The 19,028-nt window shown below is 41.2% G+C and overlaps 1 protein-coding gene across 1 annotated transcript in view; it reads left to right on the top strand.

Annotated features, from left to right (window-relative positions):
• The window catches only part of LOC103810766 (ribosomal protein S6 kinase alpha-2-like), a gene marked incomplete at its 5' end in the record, with an annotated part of 29,618 nt that extends 17,182 nt beyond the window's left edge, over positions 1 to 12,436 (top strand). Inside the window, 7 exons of the mRNA XM_009083684.1 lie at positions 933 to 1,022; positions 2,498 to 2,656; positions 3,821 to 3,982; positions 8,302 to 8,378; positions 10,469 to 10,586; positions 11,525 to 11,662; positions 12,033 to 12,436. Coding sequence (XP_009081932.1) covers positions 933 to 1,022; positions 2,498 to 2,656; positions 3,821 to 3,982; positions 8,302 to 8,378; positions 10,469 to 10,586; positions 11,525 to 11,662; positions 12,033 to 12,158 — 870 coding nt within the window. The remainder of the gene's footprint in view (positions 1 to 932; positions 1,023 to 2,497; positions 2,657 to 3,820; positions 3,983 to 8,301; positions 8,379 to 10,468; positions 10,587 to 11,524; positions 11,663 to 12,032) is intronic.
• Between the last annotated feature and the right edge of the window lie 6,592 nt (positions 12,437 to 19,028).

Here is a 19,028-nt window from a genome sequence, read left to right as displayed (position 1 = left end):
CCCTGTGTAGTTGCATTTGGGATTCCAAAATGCAGGGATCTCCCTTAGATTATTTTAGAGCGATTTTTTTGTTTCACACTTACCATTTAAATCTGCAAAGTGAGAAACATTATTCAGTGCTCTCAACTGGGCAAATTACTAAAGCTCTTTGACTGACATCCAGGTGACAGGAAGGTTCTGTCAGTGCCACCCTAACAGCTGGCTTGCCATGCAGTGATGCTCTCTAAGCAGCAGGTGTCATGTTCTTCTGAGACCTGCTGCTATAAAACTAAAACGTTTTCATGTCTCACTATACTCTCTGATAAGACAAAAGATGCTGAATGCATAAAAGTGACACATAGAGCAAATTTCGTTCCAGCTTAAGAATGGGCAGAGTTTGGTTACATGGCCAAATGTAATCTCTGGCTGCTCTTGTTCGTTACAACAGCATGGCCCAAAGAGCCAAGTGATTCCCAATACCAATTCAAATCTGCCCTGTCAATAAATGTCTAGACATTTTAATTTCTGACAAACACATTTGATAAATAATTTCTATTAATTTATCAGCAGATATACAAGCATATGTCAATATTATGATTCTATCCATTTTTTATGTCAAAGAGGTCATTTTAAAACTACAGTTGTCTGAAAACTCTCAAGGTTGTTTGATTTCTATATGACACTTCTTATAACTGCCATTATTTATGGGTAAACAGACCTGTAGGCATGAAAAAGGGTCTATGCCTCCAGAATCTAAACTAATTATTGCTCCATCTGGCTTTGGCAGACATTCAGCATGGCTCTCATCTGCACAGGGTTTGAGCTGTCCTCTCCTAGAATAATGATTAATAGAAGGATTTTAAATATTAATTTGTTTAAACTGTAGAAATTACTTGGTTTGTGCTTAGTGCTGCTAGCTGGTATTTGACTACATTGTGCTTCATTTATTCCAGATAATTGATAAGAGCAAGAGAGACCCCTCTGAAGAAATTGAGATCCTCTTGCGATACGGACAGCACCCAAACATCATTACTCTTAAAGATGTGAGTAGTCTTTGAGCACTTCAGCATTAAATAATTTTCACCTTATGGTCTGGCTCATTTATTAATCCATGTCTGGAAAATTCTACAGTTGAAGGTGAGAGCTAAAACCAGACCCATTGAAATCAAGGGAAAAAACATGACTTAACCAATTACTGGGTAGCATTTGGAAAGACTGGCCAGGTTATGCATTCTCCAATTACTATCTAACAAACTGTGAATAAAACCAAAGGGACACAATGCTGGAGAACAGCCAAATGTGATTGGTTTTGCAGCACCTATTTAAAAGGAGATCTCCCTAGCTGGGTGTTTTGGGGCATGCTGCTGAATACACACAGTGGTGCTGCTGAGAAGGGGATGCTCTTTCAGAAGCATCCCATGCAACCTGTGATATCTGCTTTGTTGAGGAGAGGAGCACTCACAGAGTCACTAGGATTTCCTCCAGTAGTATTTTAATGCCAGGAAATATTTACCTTCTACTCAAGCAGCATGAGAAGACATGAAGGTATCTTTCTTCAGCACTTCATATGAAAAATAGGTCCACTATGCTTAAATGCTGTAATGACCTTTAGTCAGAGATGTTTTACTTACACTGCCTGCAGTCTCACCTAGGATTGTCCACACCATGTCAGATTCAGAGGTTACAGAACAAAATCCTTCTTGTGTCAGTGGCCACTGTGTTACGGTTTAGACCTCAGAGAAGTATATAAAAATTTTCTAATCACATGCCCTTAGAGAAGTCTCACCTAATTCCTAAGTGTTAAAGACTATCTCAAATTTTGTGCAAAAAATAGATTTTATATTCCTTTCCAAAAACATTTAGCAATGATGACTATAACACTGCCTATTATTGCAGTCCAGATAAAGGATTATGACATGAAAATGGCTGTCTTCCAATTTAAATGACAAAATGTATTTTACCCTTTGCCATTGACATTGAAGCTAAATACATTTTGCAGCTGATGTCAGCAACGTATTCACCAGAATTGAAAATATAAACTATATAATACCATTAGATGCAGGTCTTGGCCAGCAGTATAATACAGTTCTTTAGCTGGTCATGAGTCAAAGGGGAAATATTGATATTTGAAATGGCAAATGTTACCCTGTAGAAGTGGAAAGAGAGAACACTACTGAGAAGGAGGCTTGGGTGAGAGCCAGCAGACATCTGAGGTTGTGTGAGTGGTGCTGCTTTTAGCAGCTTGGTCTGCTCTGCTGGCATGATAGCAGATCAGGAAAGCTACGTTTCTATGTGATCGAATCAGCATGCTGCTACAGGCACAAGAAAAAAGTGATGATTAAGTCATTTTATAAAGTTTCCTTTTCTGTTGTTAAGTGTAATAAGCACATGTCCCACACATTAACTGATGTTTTCTTCTTGCAACATCTCACACAAGAAAGCCAACACTGCGATGAAAGGATTAACCTTTACCAAGTTAACTGGTCCAAAACAGATGTTTATTCTATTACTCTTTCAGGTCTATGATGATGGGAAATTCGTGTACCTGGTGATGGAGCTGATGCGGGGAGGTGAGCTCCTGGACCGCATTCTGCGGCAGAAGTGTTTCTCAGAGCGGGAGGCCAGTGCTGTGCTGTGCACCATCACCAGGACTGTGGATTACCTGCACTCTCAGGGCGTAAGCATTGCTTTTGTGGCTTAGCTGCATCAACCTTATTAAAATCCAACTTGTAGAAATACCAAATAGTTGTGTTTCACTTCCCTGCAGTGTAAATAGGGGCTTTTCTCCCCCCCAAAAAAAAATCTTTCTCCATACTTATAACTATGTTTGGTTTGTGAAATAGGGTCATAGACTTTTTATCCAATTTCCCACTGAACTGAAGCATGTTGAAGTGATATTTTCATTCTCACACTACAGTGATTTTCAAGTTCACTTACCTTGCTAAGATATTACTTGTTTACTTTTTATCACAGTCATTGTTGCAGCACCTGATCTTTTAACAGAATTTCAAATACGGTAGCTGAATCAGCAGATAGGTAGAAAATCAAATGCTCAGCTCTCCAAGTGAAGTGGCAGTTTGAGCAGCTGATGGGGAAGGCTTCTGACATGCTGTTAAAAGCTGGCTTTTAAAGTCTAAGCTTTCTATATACAGCATTTTGAAAATCTCTCCTTTTCTGCATTTCATGGACAAGCGGTTTGGATGACTAGTCAAATATTTGCTGCTTTTCCTGCTCCATGGTTAAAACCAGTGCATTTTGTGCTTGGGCTTTTATGGTTTCATGATAGTTTTTCAGTCTTGCTATAACAACTAAAGGCTGTTTTCCCACCACTGAATGCAGCATGTCTGGTAAAATATGCAGCCACTTCAAGTCATGTGAATTCATTTTGAAATTAGGGGAAAAAACCATCCCTCTTTTCAGGTGTGAGTCACTCACATAGGCAGTCACGGGAAGACCCGTACACACTTTCCTCCTATGATGGGATTTCTTCTTCATTTTTCAGCTGAGTATTCAGGGGCATCAGGTTCCAGGAGACTCTGCCACCAAGATGTTTGTACAGCAGCCCACTGAGCACCCTCAGGAAAGGTGTCCCCTGTTAGAGCAGCAGCCTCCATCTTAATACACCAGCAGAGGCTGTCAAGCATTTTATTTCTCATTTTAACAGACTTGAAGCAGGTATTTTTCCTGCATTTGTCCAAGGCTTATAAGTAATTTTTTCCAAAACTTAAATATTTTCAGCATGTGCTCCTGACCTCAACCAGCAGCCCAGAAATGGCAGCCAAGCCTGGGTGCTCCTTGACCTCCTCTTCTCACTTGTTTCTCACTGCTCTTTGCTGTTCAGGTGGTGCACCGAGATCTCAAGCCAAGTAATATTCTCTATATGGATGAGTCAGGAAACCCAGACTCTATCAGGATCTGTGACTTTGGGTTTGCCAAGCAACTGAGAGCGGAGAACGGGCTGCTCATGACTCCCTGCTACACGGCCAACTTTGTTGCCCCTGAGGTAGGATCGTGTTTCAAAGCCTTGAGTAATGAACGTGTCCTAGGAAGCTGTCCTCCCTCCCCCTCTCACTTTTCCTCTCTGCCTTTGCAAGAGAAACAAGGCAGAAACCAGGCTACTGGCACTTGCACAGTGTCTATTACCATACTTTTCTTATTCCTGGTCTTGTAACAACAGTTGTTTTCCTCCTGGCAGAAGCTGCTGTGTGTCTGTGACTGATGTACACAATGCTTTGGCTCATTACTGTGATAAAAATCTCTCTAGCTGCTTCTGTTCAGACTGCTCCCCCTCTAGTGCACTGCATCAGAATGGGATTAAGGCTTAAGAGGGAAATCTTAATGTCAGAAATAAAATCCTTATGACAGGTTACCCAGGGAGGTTGTGGAGTCTCCTTCTCTGGAGATATCCAAAAGCCATCTGGACACAATCCTGAGGAGCATGCTCTAGAAGACCCTGCTTGAGCAGGGAGGTTGGACTATATGACCTCCAGTGGTCCCTCCCAACCTTAACCATTCCATGATTCTATGATAAGACTGGAAAGAAAAATCCTTGCACAAAATCCTTAACATGCTGAAGTCAGTGAGAGCTGTATTGTTGACTTCAATGAGCTAAAGAAACATCTCTCCTCTTGGGCTTTCTTAATACCAATCCTCTCTGTTTTGGGGGATGTAGAAAGAGCTGCTTCCTCATTTTTACAGACAAGGAAATGGAAGAAGGTCAAAGAGCTTGCGCCAAGCACAGAGAGAGGTGACTCTGCATCACTGACAAGTGCTTCTCCTTTCATGCAGCCCTGAAGGGGTTTGGGTCATACAGCTGTTTTAATGGTTTGGCCTCTCTGCTGCATTGATGTTTGAGATGTTTGTAGCTGCTTCTTTCTGATGAAGGAGCAAGAAGTTAATTGCCTGGGTAATTGTCCACTTCTTGGAGTGGTGAAAATCAGAAATTTTAGTACTTGCAATACATGACTTCAAATGTGTGTCTTCCTCTGCTTGTTATGGTCCTTATAAGAAAAATAAAATACTATTGTCTTTCAATACTTCTTCTGTCATCAACTATAAAATACCAGTGTCTCTTAGTTGGTATCATTCAGCAATCCTTTGTTCCTTGTAAGTCTCCTCCATCCAGTGTTCATCTGCATGGTATGTAACTAGGAAGAGAAAAATGGGATGATCTTTCTGTACAGGGTCCTTTCATGATACCAAAAGTTACAGGAATCACAGCCTTCCAGCATAAGAAAGAGACTTCGTTACATTGAGACCATTGCCAGGGCAGTATAAATTCAAAACAGATTTTTTTTTCAGAAAAAAAATATTCTATTGCCAAGATAGATCGGTTTTTTATTTTATTGCTGTTTTGTTGGGCTCCCATTTTAGAAACCGGAATGAGCTGTTTAAAATGCATCAAAGTACACTAAAAGAAAGTTGTGTAGCACCACAGCCGTTCAATTTCTAAACCAAAAAATAATCATGTTTGCAAGATTTGAAGCACTGAGATTTTCTCCAAGATACAATGTGCTTAAAATAGGTGTAGCTATTTTTCATGATGGGCTGTTTTGTATAGTGTCTGCGATGACAAACATTGCTGGCCCAATGCAGTTTCAGATCAGATTCTTCTGATTTGAACTGAAAGCAGAAATCACACTCCCAGACATTCGTGATGAGTAAGATGGGTCCTGCTAATGCAGGAGGCATTGGAGATTAATTGAAGCATTACCAGAACTGGCAGAGAGCTTACATAAAGCCTTAAGTGCTTTTACATTTTACCTGTGATATAATGCTGCCCTCCCACCTAGACTTGACTTCCACATTCCCTGCCTGAGCCCTACTGCAACCTCTGCCATGTGCTCATGAAAGCAATCAAGGAGGCAGAAAGGCAACTGAGCTGATGGCAAAGGGGACAGTGACAGAGGAAGGAGGACATGTTTGCCCACTTAAATCTCTCTTTGTTTTGGAAACATTTCATTTGTTGGTTAGATGATAGCAAAAGCAAAGGCGAAAGCTACCCGAGAGAAAGAGGCACGCTGCCACCTAGTGCAAGTCATGCTGCATGCGGGAAGAGCCAGGCTGCTGCCCCACTGATGCAGTAGGGTCCTTTTGGATAAAGTAAAAATATTTTATTGTGCAGTTTTCCTTCAAAATCCCTGAAGAACTACTGTTTTGGCATTTGAAATAATGAGATTGGTTAATATATTTTATACACATGCCATAACTGAGAAAAAACCCCATATTTGTAACATTGTTAACCCAGTAAAGTCAAAGCCTACAAAAATAAAAGGGGGTTGGATAAATGTCTGACCCATTATCAGAATTGGTCTTAAGGTGACCTAAACCCCTTAATTGCTAGTAAATTCTTCAGCACCCATTCCAGCAGGATACCACTGCATCTTTTGCAAAGCTCTTTCCCCGATTGATTTATTTCTAAAACATGTCTGTTACTGTTTCATAACATCTCCTGCCTAGATCAAACAACAGTCCTTTGGGCCAAGGTTTCCCACACTTTCTCCTGTCATCTCAATGTTCTCGTTTTAACCAGAGTTGCACAGATTTGTTGAAGACATTTTCAAATAGCAGTGACACTAACTGATAACTCACTAGATCCTGTTGTTATCCACGAGATGAAGTTGCTGTTGATAAAAAAGTGTTTGCCAGCAAAGCTTTCCTTAGGCATCAGCACAGTCCTGTTTATCTAGCAGTGCTCCTGCAAACTGAATGATAGCACACAGTGACACCATTTGCTTAATACCCCACACCACTAAATGTAATCTTTGCCCCATTTTCCTGTCATTTACCTTGGACTTGATTGTCCTTGGTTATTGGAGGGAAACAGTGATGGAGTGAAAATGTAACTGTTCAAGATGCAATGAGAATGACCACACCAAAAGATAAATGTTGGGTATTCAGTCTCACAGGTGAAGCAAAAAGAAACTGAGTTTGTCAAATAGCAAAGACGTTTTTCCCCTATAAACTAACATTAATAAAGGGGCAATGAACGCAGGAACTAAATAAATAGAAACAAATAAACCAGCCAGAAAACCTATATAGGATGTGCAGGAGAGAGACACAGAAGCAGGATTTTACAAGCTTTGTCAACAGGAGGAAATGGGGATTTTTATCTGGTTTTCTGTTGTGTTGTGTTTTGGTTTTGTTTTTTTCCCCAGGTAGCAAATGCTAGTCCAACAGTATACCTGGCAGATGGTTGCTTTACCACTCATCATTTATAAAATCTGTTGAGGCAACTTTTTCTCAAACTGTTTTTCCTTAGCAGAGTTTGGTCTTTTCTGTGATAGACTTCAAATAGCTTAAATCACTCCTGGGTGATAAGGCTACAGGTCAGAGAAAGACTTGCTGAATCTGTACATCAGAATCCTTTTTCATGTGCTTTTCACAAAGACGTATCTACTGATCCATCAAAACAGGACAAAACTCTCCTTGTGTGTCAGGACTGAAGAAGAGTAGTTTGCTTTATCGGGGAAGAAGAAGATCTGGAGGTGGTTTCCAAGCTTAGCTGGTGACTTCACTTTCACTTGGACCTGCACTGATCCCAGTAGTGGGGGTGTGCCAGCATGAACTAGCATAAATGAAATCTAGACTTTACCCTTACTGTAAGGGTACCAATCCTGTACCAATTTTGAACCTACTGGTCAGATCTCTGCTGAGTGCCATGCATCTTGTTTTCCCCATAGGAAAAGGTGATAAGATTTTAGCCTCTTATCTGTTAAGTTCTGTCTAAATGTGGACACTTCTCTTTATATAGAAGTAAGATAAGAATAAGCCTTTTAGCTTTCTTTGCAGTTGTCATGTGTCTTTATTAGTCTGACATTAGATGTGCTTTAGTGTGCATCCAGTTGTTGTATCAAATCCAAACTGAGCCTAGACATACTTATCACTGTGACTCAGCCCTATGATTGTTGCCTCCACAGTGTTCTTGGTAATTTTTATGATAGGAGGATATGTTTCAAAGTATTAATGAGCTTTTTTTAATAAAACACTTCTAAACACTGAAATATTGTGCTGCTTTACTGCATGTTAGATGGTCAGAGAGGTTCCCAGTGTCCCCAACAAACTGCACACATCTTTCTCACTGTGAGTGGGACAGATGTGCTGGGTTTGAACACTAATTAGCTCTATCCAACCTGGGCTTCACCTTGCTCCACAACACTACTGGACATTTTGATCCCAAGGCAGCCACCTGTACAAACCACATATGTGGTTAAGTCTTGGAAATGTCAGCAGATACAACCACTAATCAGTGCTTTTTGAAGATCAGAAGCTAAAAATTCAGGAATGCAGATTAACCTATTTTCATCTCTCTCTTTCACGTAGGTCCTTAAACGCCAAGGTTACGATGCAGCCTGTGACATTTGGAGCTTGGGGATCCTACTGTATACCATGTTGGCAGGGTGAGTGACAAGGTTCTCCTAGAACAGCAGTCTTCAGTGATTAAACACTGATTAAGCCTGAAAGGAATCACAGATAAAGATAGCAAACTGCCTGGCCTCCTTGAAGAAATGTGTTCAGTTGTATGAAGCAAGAAAAGAGATGTCAAGATCCAGAATTAGAATAAGTTTTCTCTAGATACATAAATATCTTTGACACTTGACAAATTGTTTAGGTTTTTAACAGACAGTGCCCATAAGCATGCACTGAGACCTACACTCCTAAAGGATTCACTCACCACTTAAGCAGTGTGAATGTTTACATTAGGAGAGGTGCATAGGAGTCTGAAGAGCCACATCATGTTCACCTTGTCCATACAAGGATGTTAACTCATTCTATTAATATGTGTATCTCTTCAGCTTCGTTATTCTTCTGCTGTTACTGTTATTGAAGTATCTGAGCACCTTTAAAAGCTAAAAAACAAAGCCCACCCAAACATAATTTTCAGATGCTGTTTGAAAAATATGATGCAGAAAGGACAGAAAGTCAATGAATACACCAGGAGGAATAGCAGCAGGAAGTTTTGAGGGGTGCTTGGCAAACACACCCCTACCATTGTGTTGGCTGAAGTTAAATACTGACACAAGAAGATCCAGAGAAAGATGCAGATTGAAATAAGCAGTGAAGGACAGGAATAAGGTGTGCTAGGGTGCTTGGGAGCTCCTGAATTACATTTCTTGGAGTATGGTCTGTGCATATTTATCATATCTAAGTGCAGCTTGAAACTTTTCAGTGACCTTTCTAAACTCTTTCAGCTGCTTCATGATCATTCAGCTGTGACAAGAAGCTTGGATTCATTCCTAGATTTTATACAGAAAACAGAGAGTTGGGCTCTACCTTTATGTTGTTTGCATCTCTTGCCTCATGGATTATAGAAAAGATGCCAGGAGTCTCCATCTCAGCTAATTTGTTCCTGAGTATGAATGTGTTCAGCATTAGCTGAAATACATTGTGACTTTCTGGGGAAGTCTCCCTGTCTGCTGGGATCTCCAAGAACCTGTTTCTATTTGGCTAATGCCACAGATTTGCAGTGATACACAGCTGGAAACAGTAAAATAAAACCATCACATTACCCGCAGTTGTATTTGTTCAGTTGATAATATTCAAAATGCTTTTTTATTAAATGTGAAAAAAATCCAAATATATTTGAATCAAAAATAGAAATTGCACAACACAGTGGGTATTAAATTTATCAACAGGTGCTCTTAACTTGTATCTCACTTTTTCTGCACTTACCAGAAAAAATAAAAGTAATACAAACAGTTGAGAAATACTAACTTTTTAAGTGCTACCACTGCATTTGTGGATGGTCTGATTCTTCCTCAGCAGAGGAGATTAGTAGGAACTGACTATTATTTACATCCAGGATTTTATTTTCCTCCTGTCATTGCTATGAGCAAAGAGGGCTCAGACAGCCAGGACTAGACCACAGGCCTGGAATCCTGTTAATGGAGCTAGTGATGGACCTCAGAGGTTTTTCCTGTCCTTAACTCTTACTGCATCCCTTCTGATAGTTATAGATTGGAATAGCATTACATATCTCTTTGAGCTGGACTTTTGTGAAGTCTGTAACGTTTTTGAAAATGAGAAAACATGGTGTGAGGATTGAATTTGCTACTAGAAACCAGGTGGAATAGGAAGCTGTGGCCAAACCAACTGTTTAATGATGTAAAAACCACTCTGGCAAGTTTTCAGAAGAGCAAAGACAGATGGGAGAAAAATTATAAAAATCCCAAATACCCCTTCTTCTAAACCTACACAGCTGTTCAATAATTGCAGAGTAAAATTTGGCCCAGTAGATTTTAGTCAGCTGCAAAAACCTTATGTCTTGTCGCTTTCTGAAGACAAAAAGTGTACCCTGTGTTTGTAAAGCTTGGTGCATGTTACTAGTAATTTCTGACTGGATGGGCCAGGAAGTAACCTATTGCAGATCATTTATTTTGCCCAACAGACTGGCACATTGTGGTTAGCAAGATCAGTGGTAGTTAGCACTAGAACCTAGAAATAATATACTTGCAAATTACTTTCCCTTTGTTTTTTTAAATTTAAATAGATTCACTCCTTTTGCAAATGGACCAGATGACACTCCAGAGGAGATTTTGGCCAGGATTGGCAGTGGCAAATATGCTCTTACAGGAGGAAACTGGGATTCAGTATCTGATACTGCAAAGGTCAGTGAACCCTTTCTCAGATTTTTTCTCTTGAGATTTCAATGGCACAAAACTTTTTTTTTGGTGCAACTGCACGGTAAAAATAAGTGTAGGTTTGTCAATGCCACAAATATGTGGTCTAGATGTGAATCACCTTTTTGTTGCTCAAATTTAACCAGGAGCTGGCAGTTTACAAACTAGCATTTCTAATTCCTGTAGAGTTTGCAGTTTAGGCTGCCCATCTATCACAAAGCATGGAAATCCCAGGAAAGCAAATTCATCTGGTGCTGAGACTTTTTGGCGTGAAGATGTTGCTAGTCTGTGAGACAGGTAGATGGGCAGGAAAGCTGGGAAGCTTCCAGTTGCCTAGCATTAATCAGAAATTTTGACAGGATTTAAAGATTCCTGCAAGAGAATTCAGTTGTAGCAACTGGCAGTGTCAAATAGAAGAACATTGATACATCCCACCATAAAGCAATCCTAGTGACATATTAATCTTGCTAACAGGACCTATAAGCCTCACAATATATTTTTTCATCATATGCCTAGTTTTGAAATCAAAATGTTTAGATGTTGTAGAACTGACCTAATTGAATTTTAGCTGCCTGAATGTTAGGTTTATATTCTAAGCTGCTCCTGTAAGCATGCTTTGGGGTCTGTGAGAAAATGCCTCTGGGATGGCATCCTCTCTAGGTGAAGTTTATCACTCCTACAAGGTCACCAGTAATTCACACTTATTCAATAAGCCTCCACATTATCTTTTGATTATGAGCTGAGAGTTTAACATTAAACTTGAAAATTCTGAAGATCAGACCTGACACTTAACAGAATATCTAAACTGCATCACTCTCTTCAATGGACCTGCTAGCAATGACACTGTCACTGGGAAGATCTTAGTAAAACCTGCACTGCTGTTAATTACTTTTCCCCTTGTACTGTTTTCTTCCTTTTAAACCCAGGACATTGTGTCTAAGATGCTTCATGTAGACCCTCATCAGCGCCTCACGGCAGTCCAAGTCCTAAGGCATCCATGGATAGTGAACAGGGAGTATCTGTCTCAAAACCAACTCAGCAGACAGGATGTTCACCTGGTGAAGGTACCTCCTACACCCTTGCCTCTTCCTTCCTTACATAATGAGCTGTCATTTGTGTAAATATTCTGGAAAGTGATGGAGAAGTTAGGAGAATTATTTGCCACAGAGGCCAAATTTAATATGCCACTGTATTAACAGCAAAGATTTTGGAACTGTCTAGCTGCATTGTAATAACCTGGTGGCAATCTGTGCACATACTGCCATTCACCACTTTGAACCAGAGACACCCTAGCTGTCTGCCAGCCTAAATGTTGCTATCATTTCATGGAAACTATGCATGCATGACATTTTCTCAGGAGACTGAATGGCAGAAGGGGAAAAGCATCAAGGAACTGCATTTCAGCCCAATGTTTTTTCTTTCTCTATTTTGCAGGGTGCAATGGCAGCCACTTACTTTGCTTTAAACCGAGCCCCTCAGGCACCGAGGCTGGAGCCTGTATTGTCCTCCAATCTGGCTCAGCGGCGAGGCATGAAAAGACTTACCTCTACCAGGTTGTAGCAGTAACCCCAAAAGGCCTCTTTGAAAATCCACAGCTTATTATTTGAAAAATTCATCTTTACTTGGCTAGCAGAACCTTTTTGGACTACCTGCACATGAAATCACCAGAACTAGCAGAAGCCCATGTAAGGCAAAGTTCTCCTTTGCTACATCATTTCTTTTACATTCCAGCCAGGGTCCCGAGTTTAACAACTTCACAAAGATGTGCCAATTTTGCCAGTAGCTCTGTTTCTTTACTGAGATAAAGCCAAATAAAGTAGGTATGCTTCATCCTTTCCACTCTAGGAAAACTATTTTTGAGTCCTTAAGATGTTCCATGGGAACAGTCTCCATTTTATTTCTCAAGAAAAGCACTTTTTGCTATGAAGAATGCAGACGGGTTTGAATGCTGTTCCAGCATGTGTCATGATGAAGTGACTTGGCTGGTCACCAGTAGACATCTACTGATCTCCACTCACCCCAGGAAGAATGAAGGCTGCAGAGACACACGAATAATACCTTATTTGAAACAAGTGCTATACAACAGGAAGGAGAGAGAGCTGGTGGTGGTGGAAATACCTTCTGATTTCAAGGAATCTTTTTGCACTTTGCCCTTGCCTTCTCTGGAACAAAGCCAGCCCCTCTCACGGAGTGTGTGCCACCAGCCCTGACTTGCTCGAAAGTCTCTGAGAGCAGAAAACTTCTGAGAAACTCAGTCTTCTGAGGAATTTCATGGATCTTACAAGACTGTGGGAAAGTATTCCATGTAAAGCAGTGTGAGTAGAAGCCTGTGGATCAGGCAAGAAAAAGGTTTCTGGTCTTGGCCAACAAGCAGGTCTGGGAGGACTAGGTGAGGGCCCTGGGGAATCAAGCAAGAGGCAGGGAAAGGTGTGGGTGACTGAGGACAGTAGGCAAAAAGACCCATGGCAGCATGGTAGAGAGTACTGCCAAAGGCAACTGGTATGCAAGTGATTGGGGGGCAAACTGGGACTCTCTTTCAAAGCAAAGGACAGTCCCTCTTCAGCGACTGGAACAGAAGAGGGTGGGTGGCCAGGCTGCCCAGGGGCAGGGTGTTTCAGACCATTCTCCCATGCTGTCACCGAGGCTGCTCACTGAGAGCAGTTCTGGTGGGCCAGAGAGCCACCCTGGGGCAAGAGAGGCCATTTGCAGTCACTGCTCCCTGCCCCTCCCTGGCTGTTCACCCACGTCCACCTCTGTCACCCAACATTTCATGTCCCTGCCTGGCTGTTCTGCTCTAGCAGAGCTAAACTCTCTGTGCCATGTGTGTGCAGAGAGTACCCACTTCTGAAGAGTTCAGCTAACTCTGTTACAAGCTTTAATAATAATAATTATGAGGAGAAATGGGAGGATGCTCTGCTTTTATATTTATATGAATATGTACTTGTGTATTTATATATATATAAAACAAAAGTTCTGTACCCTAATACCTGGATTTTCCAGGTCCAGGGAAAGAAAACTTCTGTTGAAATGGTCTCAGCAAAATGGAGGTTTTTTCTCATTCCCTGGTTTCAGAGAAAGTGAGCAAGGTTTGTGGTGCCGGATGTGAACTATTTTTTTATTCTTTTTCTTACCCATCTTGGCTTATGGTGGTCACAAGCTGACCGGGATTCTTCTTTGTACTGCTTTTGTTAATTTTTATTTTCTGAGTAAATTTTGTCACCTCAGATGCTTTGTGAGAAAAGCTACTGTGCTATGTTGGCTTTTTTCTGTTGTGATGGGGGGGAAAAAAAATGTGAACATGGAGCTTCATATGCTAGACATGGTAATTTTTCCCTGCTGGGTAGTTTGTGCATCTCGGTGCTGAACTGGAATTACCAGGTCACTGCCTCAGAATGTCCAAGGGAACAAGAAGATTCATTTGCTATAGCAATGTGTTTCCTAAAACTAGCTCTGTCTCAATGTTAACTGAAGTTTGTTTGTTTGCATTAGTCTATTTTTTGCTTTAAATTTATTCTTAATAATTTAAACTGATATTTAATGTTCAGGTTTATGTGCTGTGCACAGAGGACAGCTGCAAAGCAGCTCTCCTGGAAGCCCTTCTCTTTTCTAAAATAAATGCTGTGAAACTTCACACAGTGGCTGAATCGGCTGGGACTGATGTGTGCAAAGATGAAGGTGTCTGTGGTTACATGCACAGCAGCCCACATTCTCCCCTCTAGCTAAGGTGTGCTCAGTGTCAGCTTTTTGCTGCCCTTATTTTCTTCTTGTTAGAAGTTAAGTCTCACATACTTCTGCTGCTCTGCTAGCAGCACACTGCGAGGATCTCCACAGGCAGGGATATCTTGGCTGGTGTAGAATAGCTCTGGCCAGGCCTTGTTTCTGTCAACATGACTTCTGTTCTGGAAGAAGGCAAGGTGAGCACAAGGATGTGAAGGGCAGCCTGGAGGGAGGGATAGATTTTCTGGGGTCCCAGCTGATTTGTGCTGTTTCAACAAAATATGTTTTTAATGGTCAGTGTAGGATCTCCACAGGCAGGGATATCTTGGCTGGTGTAGAATAGCTCTGGCCAGGCCTTGTTTCTGTCAACATGACTTCTGTTCTGGAAGAAGGCAAGGTGAGCACAAGGATGTGAAGGGCAGCCTGGAGGGAGGGATAGATTTTCTGGGGTCCCAGCTGATTTGTGCTGTTTCAACAAAATATGTTTTTAATGGTCAGTGTAGTTGTATTGTGAGTGTTGTAAATATTATGTAGAGGTTTTGTCTCACCCTGAGATTTCAGTTTGCTTTCTTTCACAGCCACTGGAAACAGTTTAATTCCCTGTTGATATACTTGGTCTTGATTCTTTGAGCATTTTATTCAACCAAATATTTTTGTAGGCCAAGCTTACAGAATGTTGTTCTTCCCAAAGTTTAATGGTTTGAACCTCTTCCTGACTGAGCTCTTTGACCCACTAGCTATCACCCTATTTACCATACAGCATTTGGGCCACATGCAGACTGACACATGTTGATGCTTGTTAATTACTTTATAAGCCCATAAATTGTCTATAAATAAGTAACTATAAGCCTATAAATACAATGGGCTTTGCTGATTAAGATTTTGTTGATAGGGCATCCAGATGTATGCACATATGTGTCTATAAGTAAATAGGTACATTAAAAATGTGCAAACTCAGCTTGTTCAAATGAGGATAGAAGTGTAGTCAGTGCTTGAGGTGATACTCAGAAAGTTTTGTCTGTAGTGTTCTCAAAAATCTGTGATTGATAATGGTAATGGTTACTCTGGGCATGGAAAAAAAGTTGTTCTCATCCACAGAAGATGGATCCCCTCTGTCCCAGCTATGCATCTCTGCACCTTCAAGACAGTTTAGTCCCCCTTCTCCAGGCTTACCATGGGAGGTGCTCTTCTGAGGGTTTTCTGACCTGTTTCAGTCAAGTGAACTCAATTAAACTATTTCTACTGTCAGACTTGCTGATCCAACTCACTTGGACTGAAATACAAGAGCCTCCATCAGCAAACTGAAGGAAGTAGGTCCTGGCAGAAAGGGAGGAATATGCCATTGGCAGTAGTTATTTCAGACTGACAGCACCCACAGCTTCCCCTCACCCAGCTGGATCTAGGCAAAGATGCTAGGCCATGGCCTAATTACTCATATGGCTGCTTTTATACCAGCATCTCCTTTCTATATTCCTTGCTACAGTATAGCTTAGCAATAATAATTTATTCCACCTAGGAGAAAACCAAAAAAGGCTTAGCCTCTCTCTTTCTCTCTCTATGTACATAATCTTAAGAGACTTTTACTAAATGTTATGTTTAACTCCCGAAAGTCTGTAAGTCTCTTCGAATTAGATCATACCATCTTGCAGGTTATTAGTCCATAAAGTGACCTAGTGCCTTAGGCCATTACAAATAGTACAGTTACATTTTTTGAACCATCAAGGTGTGCCTGTCCAAGGAATGCTAAAGTGTACCTATCACAGACAGACCCAGATCATCTGGAGAGCCACTTCAGAATCACAGAATGGTTGGGGTTGGACGGGACCTCTGGAGACCATCTAGTCCAACCCCCATGCTAAACCAGGTTCACCTAGAGGAGGTTGCACAAGTTCACATCTAGGAGGGTTTTGTTCAGCTCAGTAGAGAGAAGTCTGCCCAGCAGGGAGGGAGGAGGCATCTCCCCACATTTCACAAAGCTAGACCCCACCTCTGCCAAATGGCCTTGATGAAGAATATCATGGGAAAAATTACCCCAGCTCCTACACAGCACCACAGCTTTTGTATATGGCAGAGGTGTAGGAGATGCTGCTCAAAGCTGACCCCTGCCCTCAGTCCCCCATGAATTTTTACTTGGTTAAAATCTGTTTAATTTTTATAAGCAAGTTTTAACAGCAGATAGCATTTATAAAGCCTAACTATTTCAGCAAAGACGTGACCCTCACAGACACTTTGTAATTAATCTATAAATTTGAAAAAAAAAAAAGGTCCATCTGAGAATAGATTCTGGTTTGATTCTCCAGAAAATCATCTTCAGCAGGTCCCTGAGAGCCCAGGGTACTGGGGATAGCCCAGACACAGAGAGCTGGGTGAAGCATGTCTTGTGTGACATGATGTCATGACATGATGTTGCATGTCACACTCTTACAAAGTAGACTGTGTGTCCCTGCGCTTCATCTAACCCTGGATGTAATACTGAGTTTTCTTCTCAGCCAGACTTAGAGTTGAATAAATAGGTCTTGGACTGAGTTTGAGAGGGACAATACCTCTGTTGGTTTACACGGTAGATCAGACTTTACTAGCAATCAGTATGGAGATCTTTAAGGGACAGGCTAATTTTGCCTGCATAGTACAGTACTCTCTAACAACTTGCACCTCTGAATACATCCAAACCTTGGCTGAGTATGGCAATTGCTGTGTGTCTGTGATATGAATTATGCCAGGACTTGAATCATTCCCTGAGCCACGGATGCCACAAGGGTTTCTTATGCTGCTGATCCACTGAATTTATGCCAGCATACGCAAGTGCTGGCACTAAAAACAGCAGGCAGTCACTTTCTCTTGACCTCAGCTGCTCATCTGTCCTTTCACACCTCCCTTATCCAGGTCATCACGGGGCAAAGCAAATGTTCATGCGTCAGAACAAATGGCTAAGGACAGCAGGAAGGCAACAGCATCTGTTCTGCCAACAGTGTTGTCAACACTTTGGAGTGGCTACAAGTTCAGTGTCATGTCTGTCCCTCTGTTGCTGAGTTATGCTAAGCAGAGCTCAGGTGTGGCTCAGAGTCAGGGCAATAAATGACGGCATGTTTGTATAGCAGCAGGTTACCAGTGCCAAGCTGTGCACACAGAGAGGGAGGATGAGTCCAGGCCGCTGAAAATGGGCCACAAGTTCATATAAATTCCCTGTAATGAGAAGGTGTAGGGCAACAGATGGCATGTCATGGGGAAGTAATGTTGACTGTATGTATTTTTGCCACCCTTGACTTCATAAAGTGGACACAAAAAAATCCTAGGGTTTGTTTTTAAATTATCCATTTTTACAAAGGAAATTCCTGATTACATGGAGTGCTAAAGCTTTCTCCATCCTTAGAAGGAGTAAGGCAGTCAAACATGGAAGATACAGCAGATTACTGTAGCAGAAAATATATTAGATTTCACTGAAAAATTATTTTCAGTCAGATGTTTTGAAGCTCTGTCTTAGGACATGTGTAACAGAAATGCCAAAGCAAATATTTAGAAGCAAAGTTCTCTTTTTGAACATCCACAGGTGGCACCTTTAAACAAGAGCCATGTGAGCTCCAGGGTCATATAGCTGAATCCTAAAAGACAAGCAAGCAGCACAATCGGGACAACAACCTCAGATATTCCTTGCATTAAAATAAAAAGCCCTAAAATAATGTTAATAAGATGCTTTAGTATGGTTCATTTACAAAAAAAAAAGGAAAATGTGCAAGCCCATTACCTTCTCCTCTTTTGAAGTATACATAATTTTCATTTAGAAGTGTGTATTCTTACCTCCTAGCTGACCCTGCTCCTGGAATCCTGTGTTACCTAATATATTGCAGCTAAGCTGCTCCTGGTACCTCAGCTCCTGTGTGAACACAGTCCCACACTCCTCCCTCCATGTCTGCCCTCAACAGACACAAGCAACAATTGCACACAGAACAGAATTGTTCTGTTCTGAAACTTAGCAAAAATGTGAGAGTTTAAACTCAGAAGATAAAGTTATAAGTAATGCTCTCACTGTGTACAGAACAGATATTCTCAGTATTTAGGTGAAGAGTGGGTTGAAGCCTGTGCAGAACAAGAATGCTACAGAGCAAATAAAGCCACAGTAGTTCTTAGAGCCAAATTTTAGCTAAAATCTATTTATAATTTTCGTGAGCCTAGACCTTGCATTTCCAAGTGCAACTAGGTGACAACACATGCACATCAATCAGCTAACCAGGCATCTGATCATGCATGTCATCACAGGCTTGCACATGGAAATGTTTTGCAGCCCAACATTTGGAGTCTAAAATTAAGAATTTGGCCCTTTGCATCATCTTGTATTGTGTAAATCATGATGTTCAGTGTTGAACTGCACCACTACTTTTTCTTACTTTAGTATGTGTAGTTACAGAGTCAATTTGTGCTCCATTATGTCTCCTAAATGGATGTTATGGTCATAGTTTTCAGAGACGCTGTAGCCTGAGAGGTAAATGCGGAAAATGCATGTCCTCTTTGTTACATGCAAAATTGGAAAGGAGAGACTGGAAAAATGCATTTAAAGTACAGAAAATTAAAACCAGTTGCTAAAAGATTGTTTCTTATTTGCTACTCAGAGCTAAATCTTGCCTCCTATGTTAGTTCCTTAGTCCATATGCACCTTCAGTGGATCGAGGGGGACAGCTCGGAGCAGGGTCCTCTCTCGTGTCACAGTGGTGAGTCTGG

This window comes from Acanthisitta chloris, unplaced genomic scaffold (genome assembly GCF_000695815.1).
Source record: "Acanthisitta chloris isolate BGI_N310 unplaced genomic scaffold, ASM69581v1 scaffold28091, whole genome shotgun sequence".
Lineage (NCBI taxonomy): Eukaryota > Metazoa > Chordata > Aves > Passeriformes > Acanthisittidae > Acanthisitta > Acanthisitta chloris.
Note: the sequence above shows the minus strand (reverse complement) of the source record. Positions and strands in the feature narration are given on the sequence as shown.